Source organism: Bos grunniens, chromosome 7 (assembly GCF_055505025.1).
Source record: "Bos grunniens cultivar Pamir isolate PY7600 chromosome 7, Bosgru_T2T1.0, whole genome shotgun sequence".
Lineage (NCBI taxonomy): Eukaryota > Metazoa > Chordata > Mammalia > Artiodactyla > Bovidae > Bos > Bos grunniens.
In genome coordinates, this window is record NC_141171.1 from 34,559,763 (window position 1) to 34,584,007 (window position 24,245).

Below are 24,245 nucleotides of genomic sequence, written 5' to 3' on the forward strand. Positions count from 1 at the left end.
GTCCCAGTCTCACCACCATCCATCTCCAGAATGCTTTTCATCTTGGAAATGGACACTCTGTACTCATTAAACACTCCCCATTCTCCCCTCTCCTCAGCCCTTGGCAATCATCATCCTGTGTTTTCTTTCTGAATCTGACTACTCTAGGTACTCCATATACATGGAATTACACAGTATTTGTCTTTTCTGTGACTGGTTTATTTCACTAATATCCTCAAGATTCATCCATGTTGGAGCATGTGTCAGAATTTCCTTCGTTTTTAAAACTGAATGATACTCCATTGTGTGTATATACCATGATTTGTTTCTTCCTTTCAACCATCAATGGACACTTGGATTGCTTCTACCTTTTGGCTATTGTGAATAATGCTGCTATAAATATGGGTATACAAATACATGCTCAAGTCTCTGCTTTCCATCCTTTTGGGTACACATCCAGAAGTGGAAATTGTTTGTCATAACGGCAGCTAAGTGGTAAAGAATCCGCCTGCCAAGCAGGAGATGCGGGTTCGATCCCTGGATCGGGAAGATACCCTGGAGAAGGAAATGGCAACCCACTGCAGTAATCTTGCCTGGGAAATCCCATGGACAGAGGGGCCTGGCAGGCTACAGTCCATAGGGTCACAAACAGTCAAGGCACGAATAAACAAGAAGATGGTAATTCTACTTTTAAGTTTTTAGGAGCTGCCATACTGTTTCATCAGCTAGCATTTCTTTATATCACACGTTCCTACTCTAATTATCATGTGGTTTATCTCCTGACTGAAACATGCAAGGCCCAACAGATGCACCCATTCCATCAGTAAGTAACTGGTAGAGAACGAAATAAAAATATTATTTTTGAAATTTCAATCTATGTATATTTTCACATGCCTACAAAGTTATTAGTACATGAATACTTGTTAAGTTATCGGGACCTAACACGTCACAAGTGAAACTGTCATGTACCTCTTGTGTCCTGGGAATGACATGAAAAAATTCCTGAGACACTGTGGGTTCCGCGAGTGAAGCTGTTGGGAACCTTTGCTCCCACCTATGTGTTTCTAGCTGCCCTCAGCACCTGTCTGCCTGGAAGGTTCCTTAGGCTCACCTTGGAAGGACACTCATCTAGGGAGAATCCTTATACTTGAAGATACAGATAGATCCCTTCCCTACCCCCAGCATCTTGGTTTTCTTCAGAATATTACATTTGTTCTTACTTAGACAATGGTAGCTAGACACTTATGACTATCAGTGGCTTATGCTGCACTGTGGCCCCTTCTTTCTTTTTTTAAAAAAGTATTTATTCATTTATTTTTGGCTGTGCTGTGTCTTCATGCAGCACGCATGAAGTTTCTTTAGTTGTGGCGAGTGTACAGCACTCCAGCTGTAGTGCCTGGACTTCTCACTGCAGTAGCTTCTCTGCAGAGCCCGGGCTCTAGAACACACAGGCTCAGCAGTTGTGGAGCTTGGGCTTCGTTGCCCCATGGCATGTGGGATCTTAACACTGGCAGGTGTTAACCGCTGGACCTCTGTGGAAGTCTCTCTTCTTTCTTCCTTTTTACTGTTCTCTTATTTCTCATTTCACTAAGTCCCACCATCTAAATGTTTCCTGAAGAGGCCTTTTCCCACTCTGTTCCCACAGCTGTTAGTCTGTCATCTCCAACTAGTATTATCTGACAGACTCAAGCTGGTCTCTCTTAAATGAGACCATGGGTTGAAAATTCAAATGCCCACTGAGGCTAGAAATACAATACTTCGTACCTGCCACAGTCCCTGCCCCGTGAAGGCAGCTGAGCTAAGCAGGCTATGAGCCAGGTGCCCCAGGATACAGCTGGAGCACTGACCTCTCTCTCACAAAGAAAGCACTGGCGAAGCAAGTGAGTGGAAATGACGCTGCTAGAGGCAAAATCCTGAGTACCGTCCCCTAGACATAAATGGCACCCCACTCCAGCACTCTTGCTTGGAAAATCCCATGGACGGAGGAGCCTATTAGGCTGCAATCCATGGGGTCGCTAAGAGTTGGACACGACTGAGCGACTTCACTTTCACTTTTCACTTTCATGCATTGGAGAAGGAAATGGCAGCCCACTCCATTGTTCTTGCCTGGAGAATCCCAGGGACGGGGGAGCCTGGTGGGCTGCCATCTATGGGGTCGCACAGAGTCGGACTCGACTGAAGTGACTTAGCATAGACACAAATAGATATGAATGATTCAAAAAGTAAGTAATCATTCAGAAACTCTGACACTTGTTTTCATTAACTGGAAATTACTGGAAACAAAGCTTAAGACACATCATGACATCGTGTGCAGCCATGCTGCTGGAACAAGGCTTCAGGTCTACTGTTTCTGCTCTGTTACACTGTTTTGTTTTTTTTTTTACCCCAAACCCTAGCTCAGGTCTCAATCCCCCCATAAAGCTTCAGTAGGAGTGCCCAGTGCACTTCACTTTCACTGTGAACTTCTAACACAAAATCGATGTTCGTTGTCTCTGAGGCAGATTTGTAAGCTATTTGGAACAGAAGATTGTATCTTGTGGGCTTTTTTTTTTTTCCCCTTTCTAGAGAGTAGAATATGTTGGATTCTATGAATGCACTATACAACTAATAAAACAATCATTTACTCATTTCATAATATTGAATTATGACAACATATAGGAATAAGCCTAATTTCTCCTCATCCTGAAAGTATATTACAAGGAACTGTGTACATAAATATCTGTTATCTTCAAAGACAGAAAACAAGAAAATTTGCATTGCATCTGGAGAACTGAGGCTGATAATCTGCAACAATCCAAAACTCTACCAGATAAGGAGCCAAGAAGAAAATAATTCTGACAGCTGCAAGCCTTCTATTTTACAACATACACAGAATGGATGCACTTCCTCTTAACATTCTCATAAACAGAGAGTGCTGAGCAAATGCAAACAGCCCCAGTAGAAGCCACTGGAGTGTAGGCTTCAACTAATGGATTGTTCTTATCTTTACAGAGGCAACCTCACTAACCCCCTATCAAACCCACCACAGTTGTCCTTGGAGCCACGAATAAGATGGATTGAACAAAATTCCACTTCAAGTGATGGAATTTCCAGGGCCAGCAAGGTACAAGCAGAAGCTGCCCACTTGCAAAGAGCAGTGGCCTTACCTTCTTCAGAGTGGGAACACTGTTTCCTTTAAGAACTAACATCCGGCACTGGGCCACCTGAATATATATACTAATAAAGTCAGATGGAAATTCCAGACACCTTTTACTCAAGGCATGAACTCCTCGCAGGCAATCAACATTCTATTAAGCAAGCCTCTTAGGAACAAGCTTTCCCTCAGAGGCTGTTTGCATTTACAACACGCTACGTTTTTCTAAGGCAAATTTGGGATCCATGGTTGCACAATATGTAATTAATTTTGTCACCTGTTTTCTTAATGGATCAAACTCACCCATGAATGAAAAGGCAGCACCTTGGTGGTTCCAAATATCCTGTTACGTGAACCAGAAGGAGAGTATGTCCTCCTTGGCCATAGACCCACATTCGGAACCAGCAATGCAGTTTAGTAGCAAGCAATTTATGTGTTTAAATGAAGCTTATTTCTTGATATCATAGCTAATAAGTGTAGTTTATCAAGCACCTACAGTGTGCTAGGTATTATGCCATGCACATGACAGAGCATCTCTGCTCTTACTGCACCTCAGGAGGGTGAGATTTTCTAGTTCTTGAAGTGCTTCTGCATACATCGTCGTTGATCCTCATAATAATCCTGTAAGGAAGGAATCTTCTGATGAAGATGTCGTTGTTGTTGTTCAGTTGCCAAGTCATGTCTGACTCTTTGTGACCCCACGGACTGCAGCATGCCAGGCCTCCCTATCCCTAACCATCTCCCAGAGTCTGCCCAACCCCATGGACTGCAGCATGCCAGGCCTCCCTATCCCTAACCACCTCCCAGAGTCTGCCCAACCCCATGGACTGCAGCATGCCAGGCCTCCCTATTCCTAACCATCTCCCAGAGTCTGCCCAACCCCATGGACTGCAACATGCCAGGCTTCCCTGTCCCTCACTATGTCCCAGACTCTGCCCAAGTTCATGTCCATTGAGTCAGTGATGCTATCCAACCATGAGGACACAGATCCTCAAAGAAAGGAAGCAGCTGGCCCTAGGTCACTTAGCTGGGACTGAATGTGAAATGAGACTGGAATGAGGGTCCTCTGACCTCATCCCAGGCTACTTTTCTCCATCCTAGGATGTGTCTAAATGAGCAGAGCACAAATCATTATAATTCAAGGCAAATAGGCCATGTGCCCCCAGAGAAGAAAGATATAGAGAGATCAGACAGCAGAGATGATTCAGAGGTTCAGAGCCTGCCTGACTTGGAGGAAGAGGGAGCCAGACGTGAACAGCAAGGAGTCCAGAGGCGGAACAGGTGTGATAGTGGGCAAGGTGTCTCCACTCACACACCTGAGTCTGAGGTCTGAGCAGGACAACCAAAGTGGGGATGCGTTCTTCTACCAGACCGGTTCCCCAGATGACCAAGGCTCTTCGGGGAGTGCTGCTGCTCCTTCAGCTCTCAGAGCCTTTGATGGCACAATGTCTACAACAGATTGCATAGGATCCCTCCTCTTCATGGAACGAAGGGTATGGAACATACTTTATTTTTTTTTTCTAAAAAATCAACTAGTGTTAATCACACTCTTCTGTAATACAGATAAGAGCCTACATTTTTTCACTAAACTTTCCCTCATAAATCTGTGTTTTTTTCATGGTCTTTATACCTGGTCAACAATTCTTACCCAATTTCAAGAGACAAGAAGAAACATGTGATCAAGATTTCACATTCTTTTTAATTGCTCTAGAAAGCCCGTCCCAACACACAGATCTACACACAGATGTGATGCTCTGAATATAGGAGAATAATGTGTTCAGAGGTGAGAGGAGGGACACTGGGTTCTAAAATCAGTAACATGAAATTGCAAATAGTTAAAATGATCTTGAAAATTTCTTAAATAACCTGGAAAGTACAATACCATCTATATAATACTTATCAGTTCCTCTCTTAGTCTGTGTTTCTCTACTGTTGCCAATCAGACATTAAGTTCTTCCTTCATGCTGATGATAAAATCATCACAACCAACTTGCCTGGTCTCCTGAAAAACATGTTTCCCATTCTGCTGGTGGTCAGAATCCTTAAAACTCATTCTTTCCACTAGTTTCAACAACAGGTAGCCATGACTTGTTCACCATAGACAACACAGAGAGTTGCTGCCTGGTCATGAGTGGCTAAATGGGATTGATAAGGATTTCCTGACACCTCTCTTCTTCTTCAGGGTCAGATGCCACATTTTATTGAAGGCATCCAACAAGTCCTCTACATCTTCTAATTGGAGGTCCAGGGACATAGGGAGGAACCAAAGAGTGATAAAGAAAATCAGGGGTTCATCATCTATTCTAGAGGAAGCTGTAGACTTTGCTGTTCAGACGTCATCTGCATTTCTGCAGTTCTTCATGCCACAGATATTTTTTGAGCATCTACCACGTTTAGGTATAAGGTAAACGGTGTAGATAAAACCACCATGGTACCTGCTCTCACAGAGCCCACAGTACAGTGGAGAGGGGAGTACCGACGGGAGAGCACTACTTAAAATACAGTAGGACAAGTGAATAGCACACAAGCACGGGTGCTATGAGGACTCAAAGGACAAATACCTAGATTGGACCTGGAGGAGGGAGTCATCAAGGAAGGCTTCCTGAGAGAAGTGATTTCTAAACTAAGATCTGAAGGTCAAAGAATTAGCCAAAGAAAGGGAGGTCAGGAGAGAGAAGGAGGGACAGTTCTAGGTAGAGCTAACAGCATGTGTAACGGTCTACAGAGGCAAGAATAAAGGGTCAGAAAGGAAGGTTAAAGAGAAGACCAATGGATATGATAATCATTTGGTTACTGGGATCTTTGAGAAAGACTATTTAGTAACAGAACTAGAGATAAAAGCCAAATTGCAAGGCCTTGCAGAATAAACTGGTGTTAAGGTAGTAGAGAGGCTTCCTAGGTGGTGCCAGTGGTAAAGAACCCACCTGTCAATGCAGCAGACATAAGAGATGTGGGTTTGATCCCTGGGTTGGGAAGATCCCCTGGAGAAGGAAATGGCTACCCACTCCAGTATTCTTGCCTGGAGAATCCCATGGACAGAGGAGCCTGGTGGGCTAAAGTCCACAAGGTCACAAAGAGTCAGACACAACTGAAGTGCCTTAGCATGCACGCATGCATGTAAGGTAGGAGAGGAAGGATTGGTGGACTATTCACTTATGGAACCCCACTGAAAAAAGTAAGTGGGGAGAGTACTCTGAGGAGAAAACACTATCAGAAGAACACAGTTTTAGCACAACTTGATTTCAGTGGTTTTGCTGAAGGAATATTTAAAGTCACATAGTCTCCCATTGGCCAATACCAGACACAGGGAAGCAGGGTGCCATCAATCTCTTACAAAAACACATTTGCAATAATTTGCATGGACTCTCACACAAGTTTCAATTATACAAATAAAAAAGAATAAAGTCAAACCCCCCTCTTCAGGCTCAGTGGTTGATGCTAACCCAGCAGGTCTTACCTGAAGCAGGGCAACATAAAATGTTACCTCTAAGGCGCCTGGGAGGCTCCCAAGCCCCAAATTATGTTCTTAGCATTACAGGAAACACTCTCATTACAGAGGCGGTACTTTGCGCTAAACTTTGCCCTGTTTTCTGTTCTACCATTCAAGTTCTTTTAAAAATACAAGCATCCCTTGGAGGAAAGGCCTGTGGATGACCAATATCTAAAAGTAAATGAAGGACTTCCCTGGTCGTCCAGTGGTTAATACTCTGTGCTTCCACTGCAGGAGGCATGGCTTTGATCCCTGGTCAGGGAAGTTCTGCATGCTGCATGGTGTGGCGAAAAAAAAAAGTAAATGAATTCACCAATTTCTCTCTTCCTTCACAGGGCATCCCAAATGGTAGCAGGAATGCAGAAGTTAAGAGTGTGGGGAGGCTTGGAGGGTTGGGAAAAGAGTCGAATGCAAGTTGATCCCACCCTCAACCCCACCCAGCTCACTAACCTCCTGCCTGCCTCATAACAGGAAAAGGCAAAGAGGAGTAAAACCCAGCAGACAACTTGCCAGACAGGTGTATGACTTTCAAATGCCTAGGGTTCCTTACCTTTAGTGATACAAATTCTTCTTATGAGGTAAAACATTCAGAATTGTTTTGACTGAGATTTCCACCTCTGCTTCTCTAAATTGATTCAGTCTCCCAAGGCTACTGAACGAAAGAAATTCTTTTTGTCAGGGACATGATTTCTTTTGGAGTATGTGCAATTTGCGGGTAAAAATCATGGTGGCCCACTTTACTCCAGTGATAGTCAGTTTTCTAATCTAAGGTAAAAAGGTAAAGTCTACTACAAAAACAAAAATACACAAGGCTCACATCAAGAAAATCTGGCCTCTCTGAAGCTCAGCAAATTTGAAGCTAGGTGGCCTACAGCACAAGAATCACAAACTGGTAGCCTTAGGACTGAATCCAACTCACAGTCTTCTTGGGTCACGTAAGTTTTTCATCTGAATTTTAATGTCTTTAGATAAGAACTGTTCTCTGCAAGTCTGCCACAGGCCTCAAGATTTCCAAGTGTTCATATAAAGCACTGAATGTGCATGTATGAAAGTGAAAGTAGCTCAGTAGTGCTCGACTCTTTGCAACCCCGTGGACTATATGGTCCATGGAATTCTCCAGGCCAGAATACTGGAGTGGATAGCCTTTCCCTTCTCCAGGGGATCTTCCCAACCGAGGGATCGAACTCAGGTCTCCCACACAGCAGGCGGATTCTTTACCAGCTGAGTGTATGTGTACTAAGTCGCTTTAGTTGTGTCCGACACTGTGAGATCCCATGGACTATAGCCCACCAGGCTCCTCTGTCCGTGGGATTCTCCAGGCAAGAATCCTGGAGTGTGTTGCCATGCCCTTCTCCAGGGAATCTTCCCCACCCAGGGATCGAATCTGTGTCTCATAGTCTCTTACATTTAGCACTAATGCCACCTGGGAAGCCCATATAAAGCACTACTTAATATTTCTTGCCTAGTTCTTGTAGAGTTTGGGACCACCGGTTTATACAGACTGATGTTAAAAACAAACTACCTGTCCTACTAAGGCAGAGCTCAGGGCTTAAGATTTCAGAGCAGAGCATGCAGGGGTTATTGAGTAACAGGATCACTAAAAATCAATAAACCACAACAGTGTGCAGCACCCCTTGCAATCAGACTCTTAACAAAACAGGAGACTGGAACACAAGTGGGGCTCACTCATCCCAGGATAAGCCACGTGACCACGGCTTTGAAACCACTTTAGAAGAGAAGCATCTGCCACGAGTCACCGTCTGTTCTCACTGCTCCCACAAGATCCCTGACATCTGGATGTCCCAGAAGACAAGCCTGGCAGCCAAAATCCAAGCCTGGCTTGGCACAGGAAACAATCCCACTATTCAGTGAGCTGTGGCTATACCGCAGCATCTGTAGGATCCAACGAACAACACTCAATTTGGAGCAATTCACACCCGGCACTCAGCCAGTCAAGCCACTTGGTGGCTATTTAAGACATTCATCGCATGTAATACAGAAACTGTGCCTTCCCTTGTCTGTCTGCAAGTGCAGGCAAAGAGGAGTTAGGTCCTCACGCCTAAACTCACCTCAGTTCCACATGACACTTCCCAGGCATAGAATCCAAGAATCAGAAAGCTAGTGCTCCAAAAAGCCTTTGAGGACCTCTCAATCTCCTCATTCCTCAAACTTCGTCACAAATGAGAAATTAGGTCCAGTAAGTTGATATGACCAGTCCAAAGGCTCATCACACAAGCAACTTAAAAAGGACTAGAACGTAGATCTCTGAGACCTTCACTGTGGGGGTGTCCTTTCTGTGATCAGCCCCTCGAGGCAGCCTCCGTGTCCTTCTGCAGCCCAGCCCAGGGTTCCTGGACTGATTTCTGTGACCCATGTGGGCAGCCTAGTTCGAGGTCATCAGTAGGGTTTCGGTCAAAGCTCTCTGGTAATAAAGGGGTTCCCCTGCTTTGATAGGCCCTCTGTGCATAGATTCCCTTGGGGATACGGCAGGGAATACCGGCTGGTTGGGGAGTGGAATGCTATACCCTAGCCACAGAGCTCATCTACAAAGACAAACTAGTACCTCTTTTAATCCAATTTACTCATCACAAAAGTGGTGTTTGCTCTACATCACCATGACTTTCACTCTCTCAAGAGCCCTCTGAATGTTGCCCCAGTCCCATAACCTGCCCTAGACAGCCATTCTCCTAGAGCTCTCATCTAGAGTAAACTAAATGAAACTCCTTATAACCAATTGCCCTGTTTTGTTTACTTGAGTGCAGCTTCAAAGTCTGTACATTATTCGGAGCCCAGTAATATCAATTAAAATAGATAAACTAATCAAATATGACAATTAAGCTCCTATCTGAAAAGTGTAAGGGTATTCTTTACAGGAACATACGGATTTACTACACTGCTTTTTTTTTTAAGTATTAATATATTTATTCAAGCTGGTTTTAGAAAAGGCAGAGGAACCAGAGATCAAATTGCCAATATCCACTGGATCATGGAAAAAGCAAGAGAGTTCCAGAAAAACATCTATTTCTGCTTTATTGACTATGCCAAAGCCTTTGACTGTGTGGATCACAATCAACTGTGGAAAATTCTGAAAGAGATGGGAATACCAGACCACCTGATCTGCGTCTTGAGAAATGTGTATGTAGGTCAGGAAGCAACAGTTAGAATTGGACATGGAACAACAGACTGGTTCCAAATAGGAAAAGGAGTACGTCAAGGCTGTATATTGTCACCCTGTTTATTTAACTTATATGCAGAGTACATCATGAGAAACGCTGGGCTGGAAGAAACACAAGCTGGAATCAAGACTGCTGGGAGAAATATCGATAACATCAGATATGCAGATGACACCACCCTTATGGCAGAAAGTGAAGAAGAACTCAAAAGCCTCTTGATGAAAGTGAAAATGGAGAGTGAAAAAGTTGGCTTAAAGCTCAACATTCAGAAAACGAAGATCATGGCATCCGGTCCCATCACTTCATGGGAAATAGATGGGGAAACAGTGGAAACAGTGTCAGACTTTATTTTTGGGGGCTCCAAAATCACTGCAGATGGTGACTGCAGCCATGAAATTAAAAGACACTTACTCCTCGGAAGGAAAGTTATGACTAACCTAGATAGCATATTAAAAAGCAGAGACATTACTTTGCCAACAAAGGTTCGTCTAGTCAAGGCTATGGTTTTTCCTGTGGTCATGTATGGATGTGAGAGTTGGACTGTGAAGAAGGCTGAGCGCCGAAGAATTGATGCTTTTGAACTGTGGTGTTGGAGAAGACTCTTGAGAGTCCCTCGGACTGCAAGGAGATCCAACCAGTCCATTCTGAAGGAGATCAGCCCTGGGATTTCTTTGGAAGGAATGATGCTAAAGCTAAAACTCCAGTACTTTGGCCACCTCATGCAAAGAGTTGACTCATTGGAAAAGACTCTGATGCTGGGAGGGATTGGGGGCAAGAGGAGAAGGGGACGACAGAGGATGAGATGGCTGGATGGCATCACTGACTCGATGGATGTGAGTCTCAGTGAACTCCGGGAGTTGGTGATGGTCAGGGAGGCCTGGCGTGCTGCGATTCATGGGGTCGCAAAGAGTCAGACACGACTGAGCAACTGATCTGATCTGATCTGATCTGATATTTATTCAAACATGTATTGACACATGGTTTATAGTGGCAAAAGAATATCCCTAAGGAGGAACAGATGAACAAAATATACATCATGAAATATAAATCAGCTATTTAAAAGATGGTAACAACAGCAATTAATTTTGAGGGGCTTTCATGAAATATTTTCATGGGCGTGTACATGATGCACAAAAGTGCATTACATTGATTTTTTTTTTAATTTATATTGGACTCCAGTGTCCTGAGGGGGCCTATAATTACTATAGGTTGAAGGGCTGCCTGTAATTAATTTTGTCTGTTCTTATTCTTACTGTTCAGTGTTTACTAGACCACGTCTGGGGGTGAGATCTTCCCTCTCTGAGCTGCAGTGCTGTTATGGTTCATGAAGTCTGCATCCTTGCTCTCCCTGAGAGCATCTATGTCATTTGTCACTGGGGAGGGGAAGAGGTTGGCAAGCCAATATGCAGGGCTCCATTTGCTGTATTAGACCACAGCCAGTCACCAAATAGGAAGCAACGGGGAAAAAATAAAAAACACAGTGAAAGGAAGCCTGTGTAGGAGACACCGTGGCTGACTCGCCATCACTTCCATCCCTCCATTCTTGTGGAGCAGCATGCTGTTTGAGGGAGAAACTGACCCCAGCCCCCAGCTCTCAGGTTCAGCCCTGACCATTTCCACCCAGTCTAGTGATCCCATCCCCCTCACCACAAAAAGACTGGTTTAGGCAACCCAAGCCTACAGTCAGTCAACACAGCACATTTCTTAGTCGATAAACTGGTTTAAGATTGGGTACCTGGCTCAGTTTGGGTCAGTGAGACATCACACATATGCTGGGGGCTTCTGGGAAAAGTCACTCTGATAGAATTTCCAAAAGCCAGTTCTCTCTGCTTCTGGACAGTGGATTGCGGGCACGCAGTTAGGATTGCTGAGGACATTTAACCAGCATGAGAGAAGTCAGCTGAGGATGAGACCCAACCACAGGAGGCAGATTGGGAAAAAAAATAGTGCGTTCTAGACAAATCTCATTCTAGTATGTAGCTAATAAAAAATCCACTTTGTTATGAGCCAGTCTAAACTAGGGTTCCTTTTTCACACAAGAAGAACCATAATGGATATAAAATTCTAGGCAGTGAATGAGGAGCATGCTCATTGACCGACAACATACACAAGTTATGAAATTACCATGTTTGGCAAAAAGAGAGAGACAAAGTGAAAGAGAAAGCACTACGCAAACAAACACAAATGCAGAAGAAGATGGTGCTATGAATTTCACACTACCTGTAACGGGAGCTTCGTTTTAGAAGGAAAGAAATGAAAGAAGGGGGACAGAGTTAGGGAGGAATTGGTTCCCTCCACAAGATGGCACAACCTTATGCAAGACCTCACGTTCCGTGCACAAGATACAGGCCACGTGTGGTGAAGGACACAAGAATGACGCAGACAACAGCACAAGGCCACTGTCCTCTAGACTCAGCACTGGCCCAACCTTCATCAGAAAGCGTGATTGGAGGACTTGGCCAGCATCCAGAGGACAACTGTCATGAGATCTAAAGGAGATCGAAGAAGAGGGAGGGGAAAGGTTTGAATTAGCTCATAGCAAAGCAAGAATGTTAGGCAAAATTAGTTCAAGTCAGACTGTATTTGATGATAACCATTCACGCTCTCTTCAGCGGGTAATCCTGTTTTCAAATTCATTTTAGGTAATATGATATTCAATCTTACTAACTTTTATGGTGAGCAGTGATACTGAGAACTGGGATCAAACACTTGGGAATACAGAAATCATCTCTTAACTCTATCCAATTACTTAGAAATGAACACAGGGAAGCTTTACAAGATTGTAGATTCTTGAGTTTAACCACTGGGAAAATCTGAAGGATTTCTCTCTACACTCAGACATTTTTAGCAGAGGACTCTTCTGAGTTAAGAGGCCTGCTCCTTTCTTGTGTTTGCTGTGGGTCCTCTATAGGTAGGTAGTTCATGCTGTGGGAACAACCAAACACTTGCCCGAGGAGCCAACAGCACTTGGCTTCCTCATAGACCACTGCACTTGGAAGTCTGGGCCTATGTATGCTTGTGCACCCGACCTGGGCAGGCAGGGCTGTTAGGAAGCAGGTACCCATCCCGGCTTTGGCAGTATGATGCTGGATACCCACGGATACCTGATTTGATTTCTTTGTCCTAAATTTCATCCATAAAATGAAAATATTAGACTAAATCAAGCAGCTTCTCATCTTATGGCTAGTGAAAGTAAAATTCATTATAATTGTCCACAGAGTGCTGAGTGCTAAGTTGGTTCAGTCATGTCCAACTCTTTGTGACCCTGTGGACTGAAGCCCTCCAGGCTCCTCTGTCCATGGGATTCCCCAGGCAAGAACACTGGAGTGGATTGCCATGCCCTCCTCCAGAGGATCTTCCTGACCCAGGGACCCAACCTGCATCTCCTGCTTTGGTGGGCAGACTCTTTACCACTAGCACCACCTGGGAAACCCCTAATTGTCCACAGCATGCCAGCGAATCTGGCCCTTCACCATCTCTCTGTCTTATCTCCTGTCCTTTTCCTTATCAGCACTCTAGCTGTTTCTGGAATACTGTGCCCATTGCCCATTAGGACCTCTGCATATGCTTGCCCTCTGGTTGGGATGTTCTTCCCCAGGATATTCACCCATAAGCCTTCCTCACAACTTTCAAGCGAGTCTAATATCACATTCTCTATGATGACACATAATTGCAAATCCTACACACACCCCCAATCTTTATCCTCCTATTCAGCTTAATTTTTTTTTCTTCCTTAGCATTTAGTAGTATCCCACCACCTACTATATATTTAACTTATTTATCTTACTGTCTATCTCTCCCAGGAGAATGTCTGTTCTCCAAGGGCAGGGATTTCTCTCTACTTTTTTCACTGGTGTATGCCTGGTACCTGGAAGGGTCCCTGATGCAGAAAAGAAATTTAGTAAGTTTTTCTGAACAGATGGCTGGAAGGGAGGGGAGGAAGAGAACAGCTCTGTGCCAGCTCTGAGGTCTGTGGGCTGCAGTGTCTACAATCAGAGGGCTCTCCCCTGTCGCCCCTGTATGTGAAACACCAAGGCAGCCCAAAGCTGCATGGGTGTGCTTTCACCCAGCTGTAGACCCTCTCAAGGGCTGCTTCTTGCATGTCCCACACTCTGAGCTGAAGGGCCATGTACACCACTCTCAGCAAGACCACAGCCTCCGCCGTATCATGTATTAAACAGATAACTAATGAGAACCTACTGCGTAGTACAAGGAACTCTACTCAGTGCTCTGAGGTGACCTAAATGGAAAGGAAATCCAAAAATGAGGGAACATATGTATATGTATGGCTGATTCACTTTGCTGTACACCAGAAACTAACACAACATTGTAAAGCAACTTTACTGCTGTGAAAATTAATCTTAAAAAGAGATCACAGCTTTTAAAATTGTCTATGGGAAACTCTTTATACTGGTACTCAGCTTCATTTTCTAGAGTCAAAATTAATACCATTTGAGGGAGCATAGTGGTATCCATCTCCTTTCTCAAATTCTTCACCTAAAATCCCCAGGGGGAAGAAAAGTGAGCTTCTCTGCGGTCAAGATGCTACGCTATGCTAAGTCACTTCAGTCGTGTCCGACTCTGTGTGACCCCATAGACGGCAGCCACCAGGCTCCCCCGTCCCTGGGATTCTCCAGGCAAGAATAATGGAGTGGGTTGCCATTTCCTTCTCCAATGCATGAAAGTGAAAGCAAAGTTGCTCAGTCGTGTCTGACTTTTCGCGACCCCATGGACTGCAGCCTACCAGGCTCCTCCATCCATGGGATTTTCCAGGCAAAAGTACTGGAGTTGGGTGCCATTGCCTTCTCTAATTTAACCGGCAGTGAGGAGAGGCAGTGATTTCAGCCAGTTCCACTAGATGGCAGCATGGTCTGGAGTGCTGGTATCCAAAGCTGACATTTACCAGCCACATTGGCTACAGAAGCTCCCACACACCCATCCTGTTCTTTTCCACACTTACTCCTTGCTGCCTCTTCACTTTTAGCTTGGCTATTTTCAACCAGTAATTTACAATCTGCTCCTAAATGGTTCGTGCTTAATCATGAATGCATTTAACTCCAGCCTTGGAATCGTTATGTCTGCTTCTTTCTGCCAAAGTATTAATACATTACGTAGCCCAACCTCCCTCTCCAAAAAACAAAAAAAACCTCACTTCTCCCACAAAACTTTCCCAACCAAGCCTGGCTCTGATTCCAACTGTATATATGTGCTGTGATATAGTCAGACACATAACCATTTTTATATATTGGATAGAATGTATATATATATACATATATAAAGTTGACAGAGAATCACATGCACAGCTCCGGGCATCTGGAAGGCAAATGTACATTTTACATATATGATCTGCAGGTGACCACACTCCATATAACAGGAGTAGTCATGGCTCTATGAAATAGCATAGCTGCCAAAGGTTCAATTCATGGGTCAAGACACTAGATATGTTAACATTCATCTATGTCTTCCAAGTTTGAATTCCTTCCTAGTATTCAATTTTAGGTCCAGAAAGTCTTCTGAGCCAAAAAATTTCAGTTATCTAAAACAAAATATGATGTCTAGATTTGAACAAGAATGTGTAAATACCAATATAACTTTTAAAGCTATTTTGAAACACTCTATGTATTTCAATCTTTGAAAACTTTTCCAATCTACCTGAAAAATAAAATGAAATCTACTTGTAGAAGTATTATGAAAGGCTAAAAACAAGCCTAAGGTGTATTTTAAAGCACAGAAGGCCTTGTTTGTGAGTTCAAATTGCTTACTGGCTGTTAGAGGAAATGGCAGTGTCAATATTCTGACAAACCCCTACATAATGGGAGAACACAAATAAACACTGTTGGGTTTGCAGGTCTCTACAAGGTGTTCCTGACGCTATCAGATCACTGGAATCCAGGGACATCTGAGAGTTACCAAACACACAGAAATTGTGAGAAGGAGATATTTCATGTGCAAAAGTTCTCCATCGGTTCAGAGCCCCATTTCTGAAGCATTTTAATCCTTCATCCATTTAGAGATAAAACTGTCTACACGCAAACTCCAGATGCCATCTTTTCTACCCACAGTCCTCAAACAGCCCTTAGTCTCCTAACGCTCCTCCACACCCAGAGTCCTTGCAAAAGAAAAGCAGTGATTTTTCTGAACACAACCACTTGAAAGCTGTGACCAAAGGTTATTTCCCTGTAGACAGCAACACCATGGTGCTTAGTCATCGATTCCGACAAAGGTGTTACAACCAAATTAGTCTGGGCACTTTTTAACTCACCTAGTTTCGGCATTTTCCCCCGTATCAATCAGAAGGACAGCTTCCCAGAGTCTCAGCAGTCACATAGACCAGAGGAACATACATAGCCACCCTGCCGATGTCTTTTCCACGGCATCTGTACTGCCTTCAGGGAGTGAGTCTTCCTTGAGAATAATTCAAAGAATTTGTCCCATCCTTTCAAAAAACCAACCACAAGCATACCAAACCAATGCACAGAAGACACTGGTCAACAACAGTCACTTAAAAGTTGTCTTGCTTGTTATTCTGGAAGCCGGGTGTCGTCAGCTGTAGTGGAATGCATTGTGTAGCTTTTCACTGTGAATCCAGAGAGGTCTTCACGTCCACAGCAGGGACGGACTGGGTGTTGCCTGCACTCGCTACCCGTAAGCTACGACTGCACGGGGACACAGGGATTACCTGTGATAGGAGGACGGGAGACAGTTTCAAAATCAAGCAGAAACAGGAAGTCTAATGTTTCCACATGCTAGAAAAGAGGAGCAGATACTTAAAAAAAAAAAAAAAGGAGCAGCCCCAATCATAGAAGCCCGGAAAAAATTTAAAAAAAAACTCATTCCTACCTGGCCTGTATAAACATGAATGTCTATTAATAGTAAGTGTTGCTTAAAGGTGTTCTGGTTCTCAGGAGAGCTAGAGAACAGAGTTCGGACAACTTTGCTACTTAAAATCGTTAGCCTTTTGCTTTTGAAGAGAATATGAGGTCTTTATACAGAATGTATGTATGCCTGCATCCATGCCCATGCAATACGCACAGGTACATACATAGAGATACAGGCACATGTATGTTCTAATAGTCTGTTTAGAAGCTTATTTATTAACCTTGGGCATTTGACAGTTATTATCACCCACAAGTCCTTCCCTCATCCATCCCCCCAGGCAAGGTTTGGCCAGTCCCACAAGACCCACTTCACATGCACCTCCTCTGTGAATCCCTTTTTCTAAAGATCCCAAATGGGTGTTAGGCTCTCAGCCTCTTCCTTTAATCCCCACAGCACCTCAACTGAGCTTCCTTTCTGGGATCTTCTCACAGCTGTCCTTAGGTGGTCTATGGTGATCTATCTTATCTTCAACTCCATGGTAAGTTTCTTGACTTTATTCTTATCTTCTGCAGCAATAACACTCTGCTTTGAGCCTGTTTCTGCACACAGCAGAAATCATACCAAGTGGAATGCAATGGACAAATGCTTTACAGTCTGCTAGGTCAGGTTCAAATTTCAGCCATGCCACTTCCTAGTTTTGTAGACTTGCAAGTTACTTCACCTTCTGAACAATTTTGCTCTCTGTCCAATGAAAATAATATTGTCTACTTCATAGAACAGCTGTCAAGATGTAAAAAGAACCATGTGACGCAAATAACATATTGTCTGACACATAGTCACTGCTAGAATAGCAATGAGCATTATTGTTGACCTGAATTAAAACCAAATGCCTACTATTAATTCAGGGAGGAGGCGGAAAAAAATACCAAATCAACACCAACTAATATATTACACATTTCTTTGTAGCCTGAATTATCACGTGACTAACTCATAGAGGTTTGAAGTTTATACTTTAGAAAACCCTTTTGTGTTCCTTTGTGTTACTTCTCTAAATTCTGACTGGCCCCTTGATGTTATGACAACTTCAACAGGGATTAAGGGTCAAAGAAGATGCCAAGAGACAACCCCTTCTGGAAATGTAGGGTTCTAAATCATAAAGACGTCCCAAACTCTGATTCACTGTCAAGTCAAGGGTAAATTACCAAATGTAAAGGACAGAAATGCTATATCTAAACACAGGAACCAGGCTCTCACATTTCCTTACAATGTGGCCTTGGTGGTAGCTGCATGTCTAGATGCCTACCAGGAACCATTCTGTCCACTGCTGCGGGAAGAGGGTGGAGCAACATGGCGAAGCCGCCGGGAGGGACAGCAGGAGGCAAAACTGCGCAGCATCACAGAAAACAGCGGCCAGCACGGGCCCGCAGCCCAAGTCGGGGCTCCAAACACAGGGACCGGGGCGGTGATGCGGTCCTACCTATGAGAGGCAAGGGCAGAGTGGGCTGCAAGCGTTGGAGTCTCGTGCATCAACTGGGCACCTCCACACCCAGAGGACCAATCCCTGATTTTGGAAAGAGCACTCCAACAACAGGAGAATATAAAGCAACACAGCTACGGAATCCCCTGGAGGTTCAGTGGTTAGGACTCGGCACTTTCCCTGCTGGGGCCAGGGGATCGATCCCTGGTTGGGGAACTAAGATCATGCAAGCCCTATGGTGCAGCCAAAAAGAAAGTAACACATCTGGATGGGCTACAGATAAGGCAGGAAGTCAGGAGACCTCCTTCCTCTTTTATGTGAGACCAGAATGCCCAGGACTTACATGTTCAAAGCTATTAAAAGTCTGCCCTTTTTAAGCAGTCCCAGCAGTTATAATTTTAAATTCTACTCATCCCACATCCAACTTCATTTGGGAAGAAAGAAGAATTATAGACAGAGGCTAAACACAGGGAGCTCATAGAGCAGTTCAAATTCAGAGAACAGTCTTATGTAACAGTATCTAACCCACTTCAGTCGCCTTTGAAGATAAGAAGGCAACTCTCCTATGCGTCCCTAGGACTTGTAACTAGGAAAAACTAGGAAATCAGGACATTCTCGACAGATTTAAGGATCGACAGTTGTGACAGATACCCAACGCTGGAGCATCATCCGTGCTCTGAGACAGGAAAAGAAGCAGCAGCTGTGGCTTCTAGCCCTAGAAACAGTATGACGGCTTGGCGGCGGAGGAATCTGTCCAATCCAGCCTTACAAAGGCAACTGGTGCTCAGATGCAGGCATGGTTCTCTATCTTTCTGGTGAGCTTAGCTCTGCAGCTGAAGCAAGGTACTGCTCAGCACCCCAACACCCCGGGCCCCACCCCGGGAGCGTGAGTGGCATTGCTGGTGACGGATGCACCCCAGAGCTTCGCAGTGACAGTACATAAGCCGTTTCATTAGGGAAGTCTGCGAGCGTCTTATCTCGTATTTCTCCTCCATCTATCTGCAACCACGTGACAGCGGCTTTCAGAAAACCAGCTTCTCCTCTTGAGTGCGCACGCTCTCCACGTTATCTGGGCATCTCACAGCAAGGCACTATCACTTCAATCATTTCACTGTCCCTACGCCCAGAGAAACCAGGTGACAAGCACAATTTCAAAGAGGTTAAGCCGATTATTCGACAAGGCCCTGCAAGCTGGGGCAGGGCAGAGAGAGAAGCCATGAGACCCAGAACCATCACCAAACACAGGCGCTCTCTCTGGCCTAGTTTCACTGCTTATTACACACCCCAAGAAAGACACTTCCTCTATGGCTACCCACATCCTTATCAGCAGCTCATTCGACAAAATCACCACAAGGATAACGCAATTTATGGCTGCATGAAAATGTCTACCATTTGTGTATTTCAACAGATGCTATAGTCTCCAGGACAGAACTGGAAGTGTCTGCGAAACACCTTGACCTTCATGCTTTGGCATTCCCAATTTGCTCCCTAGTCCCTAGGGCATGATCCGGTGACTGCCAAGAGTACTGCTATCTTCTTTCCATTCAACCCTCCCCTCTTCCCATCAATCCTATCTAGACCCTCCTTTTCAGTCTTCTTCCTGCCACTGCAGCCCTCTCAACGGCCTCCCTGAAACCAGTGTTGCAAACAGGGCCTCCTCTTTGACTCGACTTGATTCCCTTTGTCCCTCGGCTCTTCTTCTGGGAGAAAGGAGTCATTGGCGAGGGAAGAAGGCAGGCTGACGGGGGATCATTCCAGGGCCTGAGTCTGGTAAAGTGTTCCAGAAGCACATTCTGAATGCTATCACAGAGACAACGAATGGTCACCTCTTACCTGAAAAGGCTTGTGCCAACAGGAGCGCGTGTTTCAGGCCTGGAGGAGAGCAGAGAAACCCTACCAGATGCTGAGCAGCGTGTGTGATTTCCCTGTGTTCACTCGCTCTCCCTGAAACCCTGGGAGGTGGGCACCGTGATCCCTGAGCTGAGGAAACCAAGCTCCATAAATGTAACGTACTTGCTCAGGGTAAGGCCAGCACAGGTACATGGGATCTCTTATTCCAAACTGGTTGGGTTTTTTCTTGTATATGGTTCACCAGAGAGCACACATAGGGGACTGTCTGGAAAATAAAGAGAACACTTGGCAACCCACCTTTTAAGGACAGGCAGAGCAGAGAGTTCACCAGTGGGAACTGGAGCTGCTGCGGGCCAGCGCTGGCCTCAGGGACAGGGCGGGAGGGTTGGGGGGCAGATTTCTCAAGTCCATCCTCACACTGACTCCCCACAAGGGGCCGCATAAAAAAGAAGTGTGGGAAGGCAGGTTTTTCTATCACATAGTATTTCTAAGTTTCAAGTATAAGTTTTATAAAATGTTACTCAGAAGCAGGCAAACAAATGAATAAATAAACAACTCACTGCTAGCTGCAGTACAGTGATGCCAGCAGCCAGATCGCAGCACTCTAGAATGAGCATTTCTGTCTGCTGTCCTAGGACGCTCAAATCTCTCTTCACACTCACACCACCAACGAAAACATTAAATCAGCCTTTACGAAGCACAGAAACACTGAGTGCCTGTTGCAATAAATATGCTGGCACTTGAACCTGGTTTATTTTCTGCTGAGCTGAGTATAAACAGAGTCTTGACATTTTATAGCATTCTTGCGTTGCAAACCTTCATGTGAAACTGAACATGAGCCCTCATGATAAAATACTCAACTAATTAAACTCTAAATTTGCCAAGAAAAACTCTCCAATGGTAGAGTAAATTTCTCTATAAATTTCTAGAATTTCTTGTGAATATGCAACACATGGTATTTCCCAATTTGAATTCCTCATCTCCTTCTGTCACCAAACTTGATCATTTTCCTCTCTGTTTTAACCTCTATGGATCCCATCATCCCCCAGTCATCGCTGATTCCTCTCTTGCTTTGGACAATCTCTCATTTACCAAGTTCTGCTGTCTTTCCATCTGTGCTTCTCGCATTCTCCTTTGGATTTTGTTAAAACCTGTGCATTCAAGGTGACAGAAGATGTTTTTTTAAAAACACAGCTTTCCAGAGAAGACCATGAAAGCAGTTCTACTTTCTGTCCCCCTTTAGACAACAGTGAGCTTTGTCATTTTGTAGTTTTACCCACGTGGCTATTTTGAAACCTATATTAAAAGAAAAAACCCAGCTTTCAGAAATGTTTCAGTTTAGCGAGCCATCAGGAATTACACCCTGTCTTGAGTAAAGTTTCTCCTTGATTTTCGGCCCCCAGGAAAAACATACACACACCAGTTTTGACCATTTGCAGGGGAAGGATGATCACCCAGTTCGGGGCCTTATCCCATTGGTACCCAGAGCCCCGCACTCAGGCAGACAGCAATCATCACTTGTCTTCTGCCCCATCCTCCTCAGTCTCACAGCCTGAATGGCAGGCTGACATCAAACAAGCTCCTGCCACATGGTGACTGGGGAGCAGACATTGCCGAGCACACACCTCTCACCCCTGGAGAGATGTGAGAGCCCTGTATTCCCGTCCCACTAAGTGGTCCTATTCTTCCAGATAAGGAGCCCAGAATTTCCTATCCTGTGCTACATTTCTGTCTCCCCACCTCTAGCCTCTCATCACCCAAAGTCTTTCAGGACAAAGGAGGGCATGTGGGCTAGTTTCATCCAGAAAATGCTCCCTGATACAGTAAAAGGATGGGCTAGACCTAAATTCATATGCTGCTGCAAATTCATATGACTCATCCCCAAAGAGCTTCTCTTCTGCACGGCATATCTCATCTTCCCACCAGCCATTCAGACTTGAAGCCTTAGTGTCATCTTGGATCTCCCTCTCCCCCTTCCAGCCACCAAGCTCTCACAACTCCCCACCCTTGCAGAGTGCCTCTGCCTTCCTTTGTTTCAACCCCAAAGCCCCATCCTATCTCAGGCCTCAGCTTCCTGCTCTTTTCACTCACTTGCCCTCATGGCACATCTTTTCAAAGCACATCATCATCTGTACCTAGAATTGAGTTGAAAATCTCCACTTTACCACATCATTCTCCGATGGGGAATGTGCAGCACTTCCCAGCTGCTCATGGATCAGAGTCCACACTGTTAGGAAAGGATTCAAGATGCTCCCTAGCTGTGCCCTCATCAGCCTAGCACTGTTCTACTTCTGGGCCCCTGTTCACCCCCTTTCCTTGGCCTCTGGGGTCCATTCCACCATCATCAGCTACAAACTACTGCCAGTCTCCCAAGGCTCAGTCACACAAGGCCATTGTGATGGCTATGTTGCTGTTGTTTAGTTGCTAAGTCGGGTCTAAGTCTTTGTGACTCCATTGACTGTAGCTTGCGAGGCTCCTCTGTCCATGGGATTTCCCAGGCAAGAATACTGGAATGGGTTGCCATCTCCTCCTCCAGAGGATCTTCCCAACCCAGGGATTGAACCTGCATCTCCTGTATTGCAGGTGGATTTGTTACCACTGAGCCACCAGGAAGCCCGTTACGATGCCTCAAGCCAGCTCCTCTTCCTCTATCTCCCTATGCGACTTGGAAGCTTCCTTACAATCTTTAGCCCATTTTGCTCAAAGGGAGAGGCACTGTTATAAACGTCTCATCATCCCACGACACTGCACATTTCTAGGTGACAAGGAGATTGCTTCATTCATTCAAGAAAATCAACTCGCATTTATCCAGAACCTACTGAACGTCAGGTACCGACGTAGGTGCTGGGCTCATTGTGGGAAATAAAACACAAGAACTGACATTCAGTGGGAGGAAGATGTGGCAATCAGGTAAACACGTGAATAACTAAAGGGCAGATTTCAAGAGGTGCTGGGATGGAAATGAACAGGGCGTTCTGATGGAGACTGCGCTGGCAGAGGTGGCCTCAGAGGCCAAGCGCCGGAAGAACAACAGGAAAAGCAGCAAGAAGACAGGCACTCCAACCTGAGACAGGACAAGCCTGGCCACGCCAGGGAGAGGAGAGGAGAGGGGGCCAGGGTGGCATCAGTGCTGGATGCACAAGGAACAAGTTGCTGGGAGTCGGGGAAAGGCCCACAGAGGTAAGGCCACATAGAGCATGGTCAGAAGTTTCTGTTACGTGGTGGAAATGGAGAGCAGGGCAAATGTCTGGAAGGCAAAGTGGCAATAAAGATCAAAACCTTCAGACTCCACATGTCCTTTGAACCACTTCCAGGAACACATCCAGTGAAACAGAGACAAGTGTGGACAGCTGCTAAAAGCAAGGCAGTTGTGTGGTGTTATGACAGTGGTAAAGATTAAAAACAGTTCACTTATCCAAACGGGAGATTGGTGAAGTGAATGATGGCATAGCTATATAATGGCACATAATACGGTCTTTAAAAATGACTTTAGAGAGTAACTAATAACATGTGAACTATTCACAAAGGCTACAAAGCAACATATAAAAGAAATCATATGAACTACTATACAATTTTTATAGAGAAAACTATAGGCATACAGAAACCAGCTGAGAGTTATAGTCACAAAATATTTTCTTCTGAGTGCTGAAGTTAAAGAGTAACTTTTTTGGTTGTTATTTTTCACTTTTTGGTCAAATTATAATTGATAAATATACTACACTCCCATGTGATGCTTTTGTTATAAGGGGGAAAAGGTTTTCAAAAACCTGTTAGTGAGGCGTCCCTGGCGGCTCAGTGGTAAAGAATCCACCTGCCGATACAGGAGACACAGGTTCAATCCCTGATCTAGGGAGATCCCACATGTCGTGGAGTGACGAAGCCCATGTGCCACAACTACTGAGCCTCAGCTCTAGAGTCCAGAAGCCTCAACTACTGAGCCTGCGTGCCACAACTAACAAGCCTGTGCACCCCCTGTGCTCCACAAGAGAAGTCACTGCAATGAGAAGCCGGCACACCACAACTAGAGAAAAATCAGTGCAGCAGTGAAGACCCAGCACAGCCATAAATACATAAATAAAATTATTCAACAAAAACACCCACACCTATTGGTAACAAGAAGGTATAGCAGAGTGGATTTCCTATAAATAACAAAGGTTGCTGATCAACAGATGGCCGGGGCAGTCTTCTGTCTTTTTAGGGAATCTTCAGAGCAAAACAGAAAAACAAAACAACAAAACAAAACTCCCTAGAACTTCAGGCAGGAAGTGGGTCATTCGTTTCTCGATGATTCCACTGACTCAGTACTGACTGTCAGGCCCCTCG

The 24,245-nt window shown here is 44.8% G+C and overlaps 1 protein-coding gene across 5 annotated transcripts in view; it reads right to left on the reverse strand.

The window, feature by feature from the left end:
* The window catches only part of TNFAIP8 (TNF alpha induced protein 8), a 144,519-nt gene that overhangs the window by 56,171 nt on the left and 64,103 nt on the right, over nt 1-24,245 (reverse strand). For 2 of the 5 annotated variants that reach the window (XM_086410737.1, XM_086410735.1), the window contains exon 3: nt 16,038-16,454. The exons of the other annotated variants lie outside the window; for them this stretch is intronic. In XM_086410737.1, coding sequence (XP_086266863.1) covers nt 16,038-16,050 — 13 coding nt within the window. In that variant the 5' untranslated portion in view covers nt 16,051-16,454. The remainder of the gene's footprint in view (nt 1-16,037; nt 16,455-24,245) is intronic. 5 annotated transcript variants of the gene reach the window in all.